Source organism: Sorex araneus, chromosome 1 (assembly GCF_027595985.1).
Source record: "Sorex araneus isolate mSorAra2 chromosome 1, mSorAra2.pri, whole genome shotgun sequence".
Taxonomy (NCBI): Eukaryota; Metazoa; Chordata; class Mammalia; order Eulipotyphla; family Soricidae; genus Sorex; species Sorex araneus.
In genome coordinates, this window is record NC_073302.1 from 330,620,547 (window position 1) to 330,639,041 (window position 18,495).

At 35.2% G+C, this 18,495-nt stretch overlaps 1 protein-coding gene across 2 annotated transcripts in view; it reads left to right on the forward strand.

The window, feature by feature from the left end:
* TNKS (tankyrase) overlaps positions 1 to 18,495 on the forward strand; it is a 220,061-nt gene that overhangs the window by 106,723 nt on the left and 94,843 nt on the right. For both annotated transcript variants that reach the window (XM_055139929.1, XM_004618903.3), the window contains exons 4-5: positions 5,276 to 5,312; positions 6,050 to 6,125. In XM_055139929.1, the coding sequence (XP_054995904.1) occupies positions 5,276 to 5,312; positions 6,050 to 6,125 (113 nt within the window). The remainder of the gene's footprint in view (positions 1 to 5,275; positions 5,313 to 6,049; positions 6,126 to 18,495) is intronic.

Sequence of the window (18,495 nt, forward strand, 5' to 3'; positions counted from 1 at the left end):
AGGAAAGGAAAAATACTCTGTTCAAGCCTAGAATTTAGACATCCCAAATTATTCTATATATGGGATATTTAGTTTGACCATATTTCTAATGACAAAATACCCAGTAAACCAGAAACCTGCGTTAGAATGAGTGGAATTCTGAAGTAGAATAGAGACTCTGAAAAGACTTCACTAATTACTTCGCTAATTCACTAATTGCTCTGAACATATACATGAACATATTTAGAAAGAAAAATAATTCAAAAATTTTGTGGGTCATTATAAGCAGTAGACTACTTAGTTTGAAATTGATTTTAGTGGAAACACAGCTTTAACTTTATGAGATGAGAATATTTACTAGTACTCAAGCTTATTTCTTTCACAATTGCATAGCTCATTTTAAATTTTCAAATCTATCCATGAAAACACAATGGGATATGTTACCTAAATTAATATTTTATTGCCACTGTGGGTGATCAAGCATAGTTACAAGAATCAGTTTACCCCTTAAATTTCTAGGCACCTAGATAAAAATATATCTTAGAATTCAGTTCATGGCACTGCTTAAGGGTCCATAAATCTGGTGATTGAAATTCTACGTTAAAGTCTTTGTATGTCTTCCTTTAAAAAGATTGCTAAAGTGTAAAGAATAAAAATAAAAGCATATTATGAGAAATGCAAAGTGCATTGATCATTTGAATTTAGACCTGAAATGAATTTTCTTTATTCTTTTTTCCCCTCGGTTCAAATATTAAAAGGCAAACCTATGTGTTTACAAACTCTTAAGAAAAAGTTCACACACCTTAAAGCAGTTCTATATTGGTATATAGATTTGATTTTATTATGTAAATATGTGCTACCAACTTAAGGTTAGTTGTCTTTTTTGTTTGTTTTTGGGCCACACCCTTGATGCTCAAGAATCACTCCTGGTGATGCTCAGGGGATATGAGATGTCAGGATCAAACCCAGGACAGCTGTGTGCAAGGCAAGCACCCCACTCGCTGTGCCATTGCTCCGGCCCCTACTAGCTGCCATTTTTAAAATTAGTATTATCTGTATGTTTAGTGCTGGGGATTGAACTCAAAGCTTCATACATTTTGAGATATATATTATACTGCTGAGCACATCCCTGATCCTAGTTTTCAAAATATTTTGTTGTCATTATTATTTTATTATTCTTATGTTTACATAGCTTTTTCCAAAGCTCAGATTTGTAAGTACTTACTATTTTAGTTCAGAAGCTAATTTGTGCTTAGATATTAGCTTAGTTGAGGACCTGATAGAAAATAATACTTAGTAAGGCCTTAGGCAATTAATTTAATTACCTTAGCACGTGTTTCATTTACTGTAAGTGAATGTGTTGTAGATGATCTTAGCACAGGGTTTCAGAAGTTGAGGGGTGAGATGACAGGAGACAGGTATCTTTCAAATAATACCTCCCTCATTTTGTATAAGGAGACATTGCTGACCAACATGTATTATGCATGGTCTAAAAGTAGAAAAAAGATCACTTCATTTTTTTTCAGTCCTTTATTTAAGCATTTATGATTCTGTGTTTATAATCATTTCATGCTGTTCCATTTCAACAAAACCAAATGACATTTTTACATAGCCAAGTCTACTTTGTTCCTGTCAGATATTGAAAGGAAGGGACAGAAGCTCCTTAAAATATTGAAATTGAGATGTCACTATATAGCTTTTATTTATTGATGTAATTTTTCTTCATTTCTACTCAGAAAGTGATTTGCCTATACACTAAAGGAGAGAGAGGTTTAATTACCTAAGAGAAAAAATACGAAGGAAGTTATAATTTTTGCCTTTCTGATAAGCGAGCTCGTTTAGTACATTAATTCACTCTCTCTCAACCTCTTCTTTCATTCCTGTTCTCCATATATTCGCTTATCTTTATTTGTACTACAGCATTACCTTGTTAATAAAAGCAATCAAGACTACAGAAACAGGAGCTTTGCAGTTTATTTTCTTATCCCACTTATTTTAGCCTAATCAAAGAAAAATATTTTCAGCATCTATTTTCTCCATTCCCGGCTGCTAAACTATAATTGCCTAGTTTCCTTCTGGCTGATCCATTGCTTGCCTTTATCTGGATGTTATTAAAGAATATAAATGCTCCACAGAGCACCATAGTCTCAGCCAGAATATTTTCAGATTTTCAGCTAAAATGAAACTGAGCTGGTGGTTTGACTGTTAAGTAAGTGGTTCTGATTTGTTGTCAGAGTGTGTGAGGGACTCTAATTTTATTATGTTAGTTGTTCCTGCAATGTAGCATTTGAAATAATAGCTTAGGCTGTTTATGGATTGTGGTCCTCGGGCACCAGATAGTGGATGTTGCCATGTACTGCAGAAAGGCTGATTAAAGCAGTAGGAGCTTTAGTAGTAAAGGTAGAAAGTCATTTGTAATACTTGTGTCTAACTGTTGGATGCATATACATGTTTCCTTTAAAAAGTTTGGTTTTATTAGCAGTTTATACTTGAGCAAATAACATTTTCTTTGCATGAAATGTCCCTTTTGTAAAAAACAGGCTATACTTGGTAAGTTCATATAGGTAGACTGGCTTGAATTTCTACGATATTTTAAACTTTTTTTGGCATATTAGAATCATGTTTCAATATGATTTAGAATTCAAGGTAGCAATTTTCAGTTCAAAATATTAGTTTTATTTGCAATATATGAGAAATATATACTTAATCTTAAATATGAACTCAGTCAAAATTCATTCTGTTGCCTCATGCTTTTGCCAATTTCCACCCCAGCAAAAAAGTTCACTGGAGTAAAGAGTAGGGAAATTTTTCATATTGTAAAATTCACAATTAAGTATATACTTTATACTTCCCTTGTTAAAATGTTTTATTTTTTTCATTGTCTTGAAAATAACGTTCAAACTTATTTTAAGAATTATTCTTGACCCTTGTATTTTTTCTCTGCCTCTACTCACTGCTCTGCAGGTTCCTCTACTTCAGGTTTTCAGAGCTACCACCTTTCTTTCTCATCGCTATTTTCCCTCACTTCATCCTGTGAGGATCTCCTCTTCCTTCAAAACTCTGCACAGTATCCCTCTTCCAGAAACCTGGAACCACCCAAAGTTGCCCTGCCTTCTATTAATCCTGTTGGGAGCAACCTTTGTTAGCTCTTTAATAGGTTTCTAAAGATTTTTTTCTTACTTTAATAATGGGTTTCTGGGGGCTGGAGCGATAGCACAGCGGGTAGGGCATTTGCCTTGCACGCGGCCGACCTGGGTTCAATCCCCACCATCCCATATGGTCCCCCAAGCACTGCCAGGAGTGATTCCTGAGTGCAAAGCCAGGAGTAACCCTTAAGCATCGCTGGGTGTGACCCAAAAAGCAAAAAACAAAACAAAACAAAACAAAAATAATGGGTTTCTGTTTTCCATTCTGACTTTTTTAAAATAGATCAATATTCCTTACGTTTGGAGGTGATGGCATCTGTTTTGGTTTTGAGTCTGGCATACAGTCTTTTATAGATGATTTCATGTTTTGATTTATTTTGCTCTTGATCCTTATGGCATTTACAGGTTTGGGTTATGCTATTTCCTTACTAGAAGCTTTCAAAATTGGTTTTTCTGTCACCACCTAAAATGTTCAGTAAAGTTAAGCCTTTGACTTTGGAAGAGAGACATCTTAGTGGCCATGGGATATAATAATAACATGAGTCTTAACTTGTCAATCAAGGAATCTGGAAAGCAATGCATGAGGACTGGAAAGATCAATTAATTCTTAAGACTGTGTAACACTGAGTTCTGGTTTATCAATATACATTGTTTGATTTGTAACTATTGGTATATACATAGTCCCCTTAGGGGAAAATGGTTGACAGTTTTTCCTGATCTGAAATAATCTTTTCTGATTTCTAGGTCTTAACATAATCTTATTGCAAGAAGCAAGACAAAATTTAAACTAAGAGATAGGATGCAAAATTTAATGATGGGCTAATAAAACTTAATGATACAAAACTTAGTGATTCAAAACTTAATGATGGGATATAAAACTTAAAAAAAAGAAACAAGGTGCTAGTGATCTGGCAGTGTCTTTTTACTACTCACATTAACATTCTGTACCCTATAGAGAACAAATAAAATGCAAATAAATCCATGTTTACAAATAAGATGTAAAATAAACTAATGGAGATTTTTCATTTCGCTGAAAATGTTATATTCTCTGCATTCCTGCTCCTGGTTTTCATATAATTATTTGCTTTCACATTTTATACAATTACTTCTTAATGTTATGGCAAACGTAGTCCTTGTATTATAGCTGAATCATAGTCTTGGCTAGTCTTTTTACTTCTCAAATTAAGAAATAGTGCGTCTCCTTTTTCCTATATTGAACTTACCAAAGAAAAATTGTCAGATCTTGAATACCTTAAATTTCATTTGGAAGTTTTAAATTTTATATATGTATTTATTTGAGGCATATTATAAAATAGAATGGGATATTCTATCCTCAATAGATAGTTGGATATCTGCTCATTCTTAACTGTTAACTTCATTTCCAAAATATTTTTTAATATTTTTGGTTAGGATTTTTTTGTTAAAATTGGTATTGAATTTATATAAATATTGCAACTCGTTAGAATAGTCTGATTTTAATATTACCACTGTGTCATATAAGGTAGTCAGTGTTTGGGTTTTGGAGTACTACCTCCGAGAGGTTCCTAGCATTTGGTACGGAGTTCACGTCTTCCTAGTCTACAGACCTGCCCTATTGAGGCAAAGGCTTCATGATTCAGATTTTTTTTTTCCATTGCTCTCAAGCTCTGCAATGGTAATTACTGTTGTTGCTGTTTTGTTGTTGTTGTTTTAACTTCCCATGCCTTTACAAATAAAACAGCTTTTTCGGGAAGGCTAGTTACTTGTACCTTTAAAGGGGAACATTATTTTGCTTTTGTCTCAGAATGTATTTTGCTTCCCAAGTATACTGTGACAGCCTGAATAGAAAGGGGGGAGGGGACATTGTCTTCAGCTGGCATGCTGTTATCAGAGGGAATGTGTTTCTGGACATGAGATTTCGCATTCATTGGTTGTCTGAAGGAAGCTATTTCATCTGAGGATTGGACAAGAAGCTGCGTCAATTTGCTGCCCGTCTCCAAGGCACTGGTGATGCTGCCTTCACAAGCTGGCTAACGTCACGGCTCCATCACCCAGCGGGGTGTGGACTCTCTTTCTGTTCTTCTCTATTTAATTCTCTATTTGCTGCCTGCTGCATTTCTTCATCTGTCTTCTGCCAAATGCTAACAGCATGATATTTTGCAATCATCTAGGTGAATACAAGAAAGACGAACTCCTAGAAGCTGCTAGGTAAGTGATTCCATTCATTTTAAGTGAGTATAATACATTTAAGGGAGAAAGGGGGAGGGCAGGTGGAGACTATGAAAATTATAGCGTGTTATTGTCTCGCTTGGATTTTATGCAATTATGTGGATGAGACTTTATTTTAAATCTTTGTTTTACATGATAAGTCTGTTAAATGATACAATCTCTCAGTATGGAGATGATTGTAAGGTTAATTTTATTTGGAACATTTCTTAAGATACCTATAAACCTTAGTTGCCCAGCTCTTTGAATGAAATTCGTGGAGTATTTCAATACCTGTATCTTCATTTTCCTTTGAAAATTTTTTAAACAAAGCTTGAATGAGGAGCATATAGTAAATGTTAAAATTCTCATCCATTTTCTTTTGTTCTTGGTCATTTATAATTTAATTGAATAGCATTTTATTTGTATTCTTAACTCCAGTATTTTAGATCACTTATCAGAATAAAGTTTGTCCATAATTAAGAAGGTGGCTTTATGTGTATAAATAAAACAAATGAAAATGTCGAAAGCTGCATTATTCAAGAAGTACCACTATTCCGTGATTAACTAGAATTAATTAGGAATACATTAATTGAATTGGATGTAACAAAAGAGGTTCATTGAAACCATATAAAACAAAACAAAACAAACCTATATTTTCTATTTTCTTGTGAAAAAAATGCATAAGTATTGATAAGAAACTATAATATCATAGAAATTGACTTACTACGTTTTTATAGGAGTGGTAATGAAGAAAAACTAATGGCTTTACTGACTCCTCTAAATGTGAATTGCCATGCAAGTGATGGACGAAAGGTAAGTAATTTAAAATATTATATATTTCTTCAGTTATTTTTTTGCAAATCTATATGTGTACAAACATACAGCTATATGGCTATATTTTTATTGGCATCTTTTCACTAAAATGAAATGCTGCTGTATCTGTTATTGGCAGTTGTAACATGTTCATAGAATTGATGAAGCCTGCATCTTAAGCCTTTCTTTTACATATTTGATACTAAAAGTTTTTTGTTAAATATGACTGCAGCTTTTTTAGCAATTAAATTATGACAACATGGATATATTATTTTATGTTTATGATGATCAAAATCAGAAATACTATCTTTTTTTAGAATATTTGTATTTTTTAATTTGGTGGAAGATTTACTTGCTAGAATTTTCCACTTCAAGGTGTGAAAATTGTGCTATTGATTTTTTAGATCTATCTAACACCTTTGTTTCTGTTTATAATTTTGTATTGACTGAGTTTTATTATGGTATAGTGGAAGAAAAATAAAGCAGAGAGCATATTCTGCAAAAGGTATAATTCCCATCAATGTAAGATCATAGATAAAAAGTACAACTTGCATTGTCCTTAACTGCTTCATGTTTTTGTGGAATTTGACTGAAATGTAATTCTTTACAGCTTTTGGTAATCCACTTTAAAGTTTTGCAGTGATTCATGTAACAGATATTTTTTTTTAAAAATTACTCTGAATCTCAGAGTCGTTTGTAAAATAAGCTGATCTTTTATTTTAAAAATTAGAAAATATTTTTAAAGTTTTATGTAGATCGAAAGAAAATATCTAAGGAGTTAATTCCTTAAATGAGTTTGTAGTGTTTAAGGGGTTGATTACTTTGAAATTATTTGTAGTGAAAATATGCTATGAAAAAATATCAGGATGATGGTATTAGAAATAAAAATTTTGTTTTTAAAATTAATTTTTTTCTTAATGAAAAATATACAGTTCAAAATTGTTTTTTCCTGATGCTTCCACAGCTTTCCCTCCCATTCTACTGGTATTCATATAATAATAGCAAGGAATTAAATCCTACTAAGTAGATAGTATTTGTTAATGTAGGTAGTTCGTATATTATTTCACATGACCTAAGTGTTCTGTTTCTCAGGATAATCCAAGGACATGTTTCTACTTTCAGGGAAAGTTAAATTATGTGTATGAAACTATAAAGTAGCAGAGATTTACTCAGTACTAGTAATGACTTTTGGGTGATGTTTTTAAATAATTACTGTCCTTTTCTTTTTTTCTCCAGTTTTGAAGTACAAGTAGTTTGGGAATTTTAGTACTCTTGCGTGTACTTAGAGCTGTAGGTTTTGTTTGAATTCTCTCAGTAGATAAAGTGACTTTCATTACTGCAGAAAGTTTTCTGTGGTCAGTGGATCTACCTATTTATCCATAGCCCTTTTAGAGCACAGCCCACTTCTGTTTCTAAGCCATTTTTGTATGACAAAATTGATGTAAATTTCTATAGCAGGAATTAATTTTCATCCCAGACTCATTCTAGTCTTTTACCTTGGCAGTCCCGTTTCTTATTCAGGGAATCATAATAATTAAAGAACATGAGCACTGATACTTAACAAATTACCTCTTCTCCAAATCTGAACTCTACACAGTATATAGAATTCCTCCAGTTTTCTTGCTCCCAAAAAGAGGATATCTTTCCTCATACCTGTAGCTAGAACATCTGCATTCTTTATTTAAATTACTCTGGCTTCTTCTCTGCACTAATTTTCTAGTATTTATCAGAATTTTTGAAGCTCAGTTATTCATACATATCTTTTCATTCTGCTTAATTGTTAGCTCTTTTGTGTTTTGTGCAACATTTAGCTTAGTATTTACCATGTAACAGAATCTGACTTGTGTACAATTATGTCCACAAAATAAACATAACTGTGAGAAAAATCATCTGTACTCTTTGCAGTTTTCAAAATTAACTCATAAGTAGGTGAATGGCAGTTTCTATGTTTTGTTACTATTACTTTTTAAAAATTTTAGCACAGGGTATAATTATATATAATGTATCTAATACTAGTATGCTTAAAGAGTCATAAGCATATAAATAATATCATTTCTTAAAATTTACTACTGTACTTTGTAGATGACCAATTTTCAAATTAGATCGAAATAGTAAATTTAGGTTTAAATGTTTATCAGGTTTTGGTGCTATGTGTGTAACATAAAAAATAATATACAGTTTTTATTAGTTTGCAAAATACACATAGTTTTGTAATTATAACTGATTTATTATATTTAGAGAATACCTTCATTTATAGCACAGTGTGATTCTAAATGTACCAGTTGCAGTAAAACTGTGAAGTGGTAGTTCTGTGTGCTAATATAGATTCAAATGAGATCCTGTTGCTATGATTAGATTTTTTGTTTCCTTGATGTTACAGTTTTCAAAATGTAAGAAAATCTAGCTAAAAAAATTCAAGTTCATCTTTTTTATTTAATATTTTTTTCCAGACCACTTGCATTTGTTTATGTAGAATTAGGACATCATATTGAACATTAATGAGGATAAATGTACTTCACTAATATGTTAGGTATATAAAATTTTTATTTCCTGAATATGCACTTTAGAGTGCAGTGTGGAATCAATCTTTTTTCAGAAGGCTTCTAAATGACTGTGTTAATACTTTACTGAGTACTTTTTTGGGTATATATTTTTACTACAATTTCAGGTTTGTAAATTTGTAGCATGTAGCACTGTCGCTGTAGCACTGTCATCCCATTGCTGATTGATTTGCTCGAGTGGGCACCAGCAACATCTCTATTGTGAGACTTGTTGTTACTGTTTTTGTCATATTGAATACGAGATGGGTAGCTTGCCAGGCTCAAGAGCACCGAATGCTAGGAGAGAGAGAGAGGGAGAGAGAGAGAGGGAGGGAGGGAAGGGAGGGAGGGAGCCGCCCCAATAGGCCGCTAACAACGCACATCACATCACCCCTTCCTCGTGCTCGTGCCTTTTGTATTTTTTACAGACACGTATGCTCTTATATAAAAATTACATGGCTGGATAACAGAAGCATGATTTAAATTCCTAAAAATTGACAAGTTTCTTTAGATTTCTATTGATAACCCTATGTTGCTTCCAAAAGTTAGTGGTGAAACAGACTTTGGAAACACAAGAAGTGTTAAAAAAATGTATATTTTTAATACGGATCAGAAATAATAGCAGTTACTACTATCTAATTTTGAAGGTAGCATGAAAAATCTGTGATTTACTTGAAAGAGCAAATAGAGACCAGACAGGTTAGATTTTCTTCTAATTCTGTGAGTATGGTTCTGCCATTTCCCTTATACTTATTCACAAGCAGGGATAAAGTCATTTTACAAAGAGTTTTAAGAGATGAAGTGAAGTAATATGGTGAAGATACACAGTTTATAGCCTAGTGGGACCTTGCATATTAGGGTCCTAAACCTTTAGTATGATTTTTGAAGGTTTTCAGTGTAGTTAGAATGGACACATAGATACTTTTGAATAGTCTAGCATTTTCTACCTACCCACTTAAGTTGTTTGTATTTGCCAAGCACAATTCCAGGTGACATATGGATAAAATACATATTACCAATAATCGAGAAAGTATATTATTAGATTAGTTCTTTTAGAATTTAGCCTTCACCTCTTGCCACTCAACATCTTAATAAATACATAAGTTTTAAGTAGCTTACCAATTCAAGATGCATTTTGATTATATATGTGTATATATACAGCCTTGCACACCCATACATAGTACATGTACATACATACATACATATATGCCCATTTTAAAGAATATGTATTAAAATAGTAGCTGGCTGAAATTAATGATTTAATTGTAGTTTTTACGGAATTTTGTAAAGTATATTAAATAGTGAAGCACAATAAAATGTAGGACTAGTGTAATTTTTTAATATTTATGTTTTAGGCTCATGCATTTATCATGTTCTAATATAGAGTTTCTCAATATGCCTGGTTAACAATTCTCTCCTTCATAATCAGCTTTTTCTAAATATCACATTTGACCAATGTTCTACCAGTCCTAATGTAGTGAGTTGTTACTTAAAGGGAAACAAAGTATCCTTCATTATTTATATTCTTATTTTCCCCTCCTACAGTTACTCTGAGCTAAGGCTAGGACTGCTTTGATTAACAAAACTTTATGGCAGTGGTGATACTGTGATACTAGTTCCAGAACTAGACTTGGAATTGGTCTAGCAGCTCCCAGTTTCTTGTCTAAAGAGTGCTCTTTCTTGAACCCCAGCTGCCATGCCATCGCACTGCCCAGGTATCCTCCTAACTTCAGTTATGAGTCTAATGAATAGCCATCCGGGTGTACTAGACATTCTGGTCACAACTGAGCTCACAGGCCAGGCTCTGGAAGATAATAGCCATCCTATCATCCTGGCTCATTCATGTCATAGAAGAATCCCCTGAAAATCTGCCATCTTGGGGGTGGTTTGTTTTGTTGTAGTAAATAACTGATTATCCCCCAAATTGAAGAATACGTAGCTCAGTGTTTGTCTGCTGGGCACTGAAGATTACATCTTTTCTTAGATGTGTTACGTAAATGGTTCATTCATAGCTGCTTGGAACACATGAAGAATTTAAATCTCTACCTATATTCTTTCTTTATACTTAATTATTTTGAATCTATATATTCTAACTTAATATTTTTTCTTAAGAATTTAAACAAATAATTATTTTTGTCTTGAGTCCATGCTGTTACACAGAAATGAGGGTAGATTTTCAGGTTTTAATTATGTGTGTATATGAACTCAAATATAATAGAATATCCTATAATGTTTTTATATAAGTTCAGAATTTTTTTAGCCAAAAAAAAAAAATGGAAACTTTGGGCTTTTGACTACTATATTAACTTTGAGTTTTCACATTCTAATATTGTAGTATATTTTCTTTTTATCAGTTAAAAATAATTAGTAATACAAAATTTGGTTATATAAGTATCTATAGCATTGTGCAAGATAAAAACATTTCTTTCATCTGGAGTAAGGTTTATGTGGATTTTTTTTCTCCTCTTTGAAAAAGTCTTATTAGCTTTAGGTAAGGGCTCATGCCTGGCCTTTATCATTCCCCTTGTTCATGTCAAATCTTGGTACCGAAAAGGTCACACTGTTTTTTTAATTTCCAACTTTCTTGAATCATAATTCTGATGTTACTTGGGATTTCAAAAAAGAAAAAAGTGAAAATGCTGGAGGTCTGCATTTGGGGAACTCTTTAGGTACTTTAGGTAATCGAGTCTTTGAGCAGTACCTTTCTTACTGTAATGCCAAAGTCCCTTAAAGCAAGTTTCCTTGCCTGCTTATGTGGTCTGTATTATATGAACTCATCATACTACTCTGTATCATTTTATAACAGCACATGCTGGAAAATATCTTTTTTTTTTTTGTTTTTCATTAGGGGGTAGCTTTTGCCAAAACAGTGTCTATTTTGTCAAGCCAGACGTTTCTTTTTTATTTATTTATTTATTTATTTATTTATTTATTTATTTATTTATTTATTTATTTAAATTAGAGAATCACCGTGAGGGTACAGTTACAGATTTATACACTTTTGTGCTTATACTTCCCTCGTACAAAGTTCGGGAACCCATCCCTTCACCAGTGCCCATTCTCCACCACCCGTAAACCCGGCGTCCCTCCCACCCTCCCCAATCCCATCTCCCCCCCACCCCACCCTGCCACTGTGGCAGGGCATTCCCTTCTGTTCTCTCTCTCTAATTAGCTGTTGTGGTTTGCAATAAAGGTGTTGAGTGGCCGCTGTGCTCAGTCTAGCCCTCATTCAGCCCGCAACTCCCTTCCCCACATGGCCTTCGACTACAATGTAGTTGGTGATCGCTTCTCTGAGTTGCCCTTTCCCCGGAACGTGAGGCCAGCCTCGAAGCCATGGAGTCAACCTCCTGGTACTTATTTCTACGGTTCTTGGGTATTAGTCTCCCACTCTGATATTCTATATACCATAGATGAGTGCAATCTTTCTATGTCTGTCTCTCTCTTTCTGACTCATTTCACTCAGCATGAAACTTTTCATGCCCATCCACTTAACTACAAAATTCTTGACTTCCTTTTTTCTAACAGCTGCATAGTATTCCATTGTATAGATGTACCAAAGTTTCCTCAACCAGTCATCCGTTTTGGGGCATTCGGGTTTTTTCCAGATTCTAAGCCAGACATTTCTGCTGGTATGGGTAAATGGTCCCTGTGTCAACTGGGCTGCTTCTCTCTTTGAGAAAAGAATGTGTAGTAGAGAGACCACTACAGGTGCTAAAATTTAGGAGTTCATTTTAGCACTTCTTATCATGTTATCCCACCTTCTCTCTCTCTCTCTCTCTCTCTCTCTCTCTCTCTCTCTCTCTCTCTCTCTCTCGTTCTCTCCCTCTCTCCCTTTCTCCCTGTGTCTCTGTGTCTCTCTGTCTCTTTTCTTTCTCTCTCTCTCTCTCCCTCTTTCCCTGTGTCTCTGTGTCTCTGTCTCTGTCTCTGTCTCTCTCTCTCTCTCTCACACACACACACACACACGTTTCCTGCCATTTTCTTCATTAGACTTATCAAGAGAGAAAAAGTACTGAGCACTAATTCTACTTTGGGTATGATTCGTTATTAAAATTTCACTTGGGAACTAAACCACAAGATAACATATCAGTTTCTCCTTTTAAAATAAGAAGAATCTAAGTTTCAGGCGTGCATGTTTTTCTCTTCCATAAATGAACCAGACAGACTGTCAGACAAGGAGGAGCTTGAAAACCATCTGTGGGGAAGGGTGGGGAGTGAATTAGATTAGGAAGAGACACAAAGTAGCTTCAGTGCAAATGCTGATGTCCTGGTTCTTCAGTTGGGTGGGATGATATTTACATATTTCTTCCATGTATCAAGTATGATTTAAAAAAAATAAAACATGCTATAATGATTGTGATTGATTGTGATCCCAAAAATGTTTGATTAATTTCTATTGATGGTGGAATATTTACGAAGTTCTTAAATCCTTTTAGTAAAGGGTGAACCATAATGCATACAAAGGCTTCCTTTTGTGCAAAAGACAAATTTGATTCCTTCTGGCCTAAAGAGAAGCAGTATAAAGGAAGTAAATAATTTTGATTTTAAAAGGTGTTGCAGACCAAACATTTGTGTCACCCCACTTCCTCTGTCCCCAGGTTGCGGGTGTTGAAACCCTAACCTTTGTGATGATATTTGAAGCTTGCTTTTGGGAGAGGATTAGATGAAATCATAAAGGTAGAGCCTTACTGATAGGATTAGTGGCCATTAACTACCTCATGAACCAGAGCTCACACAGCAAGAAGGTGACGCTCTGAAAACAAGAAGAGAAATCAGCCCTCAGCAGGAAATGACCATTTAGGCTCCAAAACTAAAACATACATTCCTTTTATATGTTGTTCAAGTCTTTCAGTCTGTGGTGTGGCAGCCTGAATTAAAATAACAGGTAGCGGGCACACAGTGAATTAAAATTTTATTGATACTGGTTTTCTAATATGACCAAGCAACTGTTTCAAATAATGCTAACTCAAAGCTCCAGATACTTTTAAGGGTTGGCTATTTTTTTTTAACACCCTTTTATTCCTAGACTCCACGCCAGGCTGTTTTCACTCAGGGCGCCCCATATATATACTTCTCAGAGAGCCTCACTAGCTACCAATAGTATCCCGCCCGAATGGGCAGAGCCTGGCAAGCTACTTACTCATGGTATATTCGATATGCCAAAAACAGTACCGATAGGTCTTATTCCCCTGACCCTGAAAGAGCCTCCATTTGTTGGGAAAGATGAGTTAGGAGAGGCTGCTAAAATCGCAGGGCTGGGAGGAATGGAGATGTTACTGGTGCCCACTCGAGTAAATCAACAAACAACGGGATGACAGTGATACAGTGCTTTATTACTTAGAAGACATGTAATAAGGCTGAAGCTATAGCACAGCGGGTAGGGCGTTTGCCTTGCACATGGCCGACCCATGTTCGATTCCCAGCATCCCATGTAGTCCCCTGAGCACGGCCAGGAGTAATAACCCCTGTGCATTGCCGGGTGTGAGCCAAAAAGCAAGAAAGCAAGAAAGCAAGAAGAAAGCAAGAAAGAAAGAAAGGTAATAATTGTTCAGAAAACTGGGGCTGGAAACATAGGTTAGAAAAGAAAACCTTCTTCCCTTTATCATGGAAGAAACTTCAAGATGGTCACATATTTCCAAAATTCTGGAGCTCTTAAGCACATTAAAGACAGCTAAAGGAATTTCTGATACTCCCGGTTTACATAGTTCAAATGATTAATGATGTATGGTGTAGTGATTCCCTCTTTAAAATCTCTGAATGCCCATCATTGTAATAACTTGTTTCAAGAACAAGTCGTGTGCTGAATGTTAGACAATTTGACATTTAGATCTGAAAACCTAAGATTGCAAATATTATTGTAAAATAGGAATTCTTGTGAAATTTGTGTAGCATGAAAACGTCTCAAATGTATGAAACATCTTAGACCAAGAAAGCCAGCTTCTATAAAGTCTACCAGCTGTTTCTCATTAAATAATGTGAGATTAATGTTGCACCTTTGGAGAGTGCTAAACATTTTCCCCCCAACTCCTACCCCATAACAAACCCTATGAGAAAATGCCGGGAACTCATTTTCATGCATACATTTCAGTTCTTCTGCTGAGTCTGAGACAGGAAAAGAGAAACACATATTTCTGGCTATTGAAAAATCCCTTTGGAGTTTCCACAGTGATAATGTGAAGTAAATTGAATTTAGTTGGCATTCACAGCTTTATTCTTACAAGCATTGCCCTATGGATTTCCAATTTTTTTCTCGTTCATTTTCTTTCCCATGTCCCAATACATTCATTTAAAATATAATCCTTTATATTCTCACTTTAAATATAAAATTTCACTGTTTATTATGTATTTGAAGCACAGAAACTTTTTACAAAATGTTTCCTAAATCCTGTAACTGTACCTCAGGTTCCTTCCTAAAGATGAGAGATGACTACGTATGTTCCGTTGTGTACATATGTTACTTCGGAAGACCATCCCCTCTGGACCTGTAAAATAACCATCATTGTCTTATCTGTATGTGTTCTATCAAGAATTCATAGAAACTTAACAGATTGGAATGGGTGGGTTTTTCGCTAGTTAATTTGACCTTACTATGCAGTGTTGGGGACTTCCCTGTGGTAACTGATATGTTGTCGTCTGATTCTTCTGGAATGCATTTTTATTTTTAAAGAACCCTCATAGATTTGGATGATTTGAAACTAGTGAGGAATTTTGGGTTTCACACTTTGAGGATCCTATTTGGCTAACCCACATTAAATCAAGAAATATACAATAATACATAGTTGAGGCAAATGGAGGAATTTAGTTCAAGTAAATACCACATGATTGTTAGACCCTGTGTGTGGTTAGGTATATTTAGCTCTAAAGACACTGTGTTTCAGAGTCCTGTTTCCCAAGAGGGACCAGAGGGAATGACCTATAATAGGAAAGAAAACAATATAAGAAGATCTGTAATTTGTAATCTGTAGAAAAAGTAAGATATAGAAAATGGAAGGATTGTTTAATAGCTTTGTTAAGGTAACATTGGTTTACAGACTGTATATGTTTTAGGTGTATAACATTTTCATATCCTTAAGAGTTGTCACAGCACACCTCGTACCAGACTGCCAGTGTCCTTCCACTATGTTCACTGTACTGCATACCTTCCTGGATCTCTCCTCTTTTCCCCCTCACATAACCTTATTTTGGTTATCAAGAGTGAAAGGGAGGGTTTGTTTTTCTTTGATTTATGTTGCTTTACTTCTCTGTATACCAAGTAGAAATGCTATCATTTGTCTTTTTTGTACTTGTCTTTATTCTCTTGAGTTTTCACTTAGCCTGATCCTTCCTGTTTCATTTACACTGTTACAAAAGGCAGACTCTTGGCCTTTTTATAGCTGAGTAATATTCCATCAGTATGAATCATGTTTTCTTTCCACTCATCTGTTAGTCTGCATTTCAATTGCTATCATATCTTGGCTGTTGTTAATAGCTGTACAGTGAATATAGATGTGTGTTTGTCTTCAAATTGGTGTTCTTATGTTTTCAAATAAATAGAATTGCTGGGTCATAAGGGATTTCCATTTTGAATATTTTGAGAGCCCTCTCTTTCTCTCTCTCTCTCTCTCTCAAAATATTAAAAATACAATGGGATGACAGTGACAATGTTACAGTGAATATATTGAGAGAGCTCCATATTGTTTTTCATGGAGATTTGACCAATTTAAATTCTCACCAATAGTAAGTTCCTTTTTCTCCACTCCCCCGCCAGCGCTGAGATTTCTGACCCTTTATATATAGCCTGTTCTCACTAATAAGAGGTGATACCTCATTGCCATCTTGATTTGCATTTCTCTGATAATCAGGGAAGAGTATTTTTCTCATGTGCCTTTTGGTCATCTGTATGCCTTCTTTGGAGAAGTGTCTAGTAATCTTTAGCACCTATTTTATTCATATGGTTGTTGGTTTGTTCTTGAGTTTTATGAATTCTTTATATATCTAGGATTTTAGCCCTCTGTCAGATGTATAGTAAACAAATATTTTATTCCAGTCATTTGTATCTTTTTATTTTAATGATAATTTGTTTTGCTATGCAGAAGCTTTCCAGTTTGATGCAGTTCTGTTTGCTTATTTTTTTGTTTTAGTTTTCTTTGTTATTGGGATGGAATACTGAAGTTATCATGAGAATGAATATCACTGAGTGCTTTGCCTAGGTTTTCTTCATTCTGTGTATTTTAGGGTTTTAAATCTTGTCACTGAAATCCTTAGTCTATTTTGAGTTTACTTTTGAACCTGATAGGTGATAGTGATCAACTTCCATATTTTGAACATGGGTTTTTGCCTTCTAAACGTCATTTATTGATGCTTTTTCTTTATTTTATGCTGTTACCTCCTTTGTCGAAATTAACTGTCCATATGTATTAACTTTGAGCTCCTAGCTATAATCCACTGATTTGCATTTCTGTTTTGAATTCCAGTTTTGAAGTATAGTATAAAATCAGGGAGGGGGCTGGAGCGCTAGTACAGCAGATAGGGCATTTGCCTTGCATGAAGCTCACCTGGATTTGTATCACCGGCAACTAATATGGTCCCCCGAGCACAGCCAGCAGTAATTCCAGAGTGCAGAGCCAGCAGTAACCCCGGTGCATTGCCAGGTTTACTTTTACTCATAAAAGCCAAAAAAATAAATAAAATCAGGGACATGAGGTATCCATTTTTTTCTTCAGGATTGTTTTGCATTTTTAGGGGTCATTTGATGTTCACCATAACTTTCAGTGTTTGTAGTAACTCTTAAGAATGGCCCCTACGGACTGGAGCTATATAGTACAGTAGGTAGGGCATTTGCCTTGCACAGGGCCAACCCGGGTTCGATTCCCGGCATCCTGTATGGTCTCCCAAGCACCGCCAGAAGTAATTCCTGAGTGCAAAGCCAGGAGTAACCCATGTACATCATCAGGTATGACCCAAAGAGGAAAAAAAAATTGTTCCCTAACACCTGTATGTTAGTCTCAGTTTCTCTTGTCTTCTTGTCACTTGTATCACTTGTCATCCCATTGATCTTCAGTTTGCTCAAGTGGGGCCTGGTAATGTCTCCATTCATCCCTGTCATGTCCTAGTGTAGCCCAATGGTATCTGCTCGCTCCAGGAACAGGAAGAGGCCTCAAACCGTTTATTCAGGGTTGTTTTTTTTTTAAAAAAAAATTATTTTAAATTAATGAATCACTGTGAGGGTAAAGATACAGATTTACATATTTTCATGCTCGTGTTTCAGTCATACACTGCTCAAGTACCCATCCCTCTACCAGTGCCCATTCTCCTCCACCAATGACCCCAGCATTGCTCCCATCACCCACCTTGTCCCCCCACCCTACCCCACCCCGCCTTTGTGGCAGGACATTCCCTTTTGTTCTTTCTTTCCTTTGGGGTGTTGTGGTTTGCAATGGAGGCATTGGGTGGCCATCGTATTCAGTCTATAGTCGGCTTTCAGCACGCATCTCCCACCCCGAGTGGGTCATCCAACCACACTTTACTTGGTGTTCCCTTCTCTATCTGAACTGCCTTTTCCCCTAGCATGTGAGGCTGGCTTCCAAGCCATGGAGCAAACCTGGTACTTATTTCTAATATTCTTGGGTGTTAGTCTCCCATTCTGTTACTTTATATTCCACAGATGAGTGCATCTTTCTATGTCTGTCTCTCTCTTTCTGACTCATTTCACTTAATATGATACTTTCCATGTTGATCCACTTATATGCAAATTGTATGGCTTCATCTGTTCTAAAAGCTGCATAGTATTCCATTGTGTAGATGTACCAGTTTCTTGAACCAGTCTCTAACTTGTGCTTGGACACTTGGGTTTT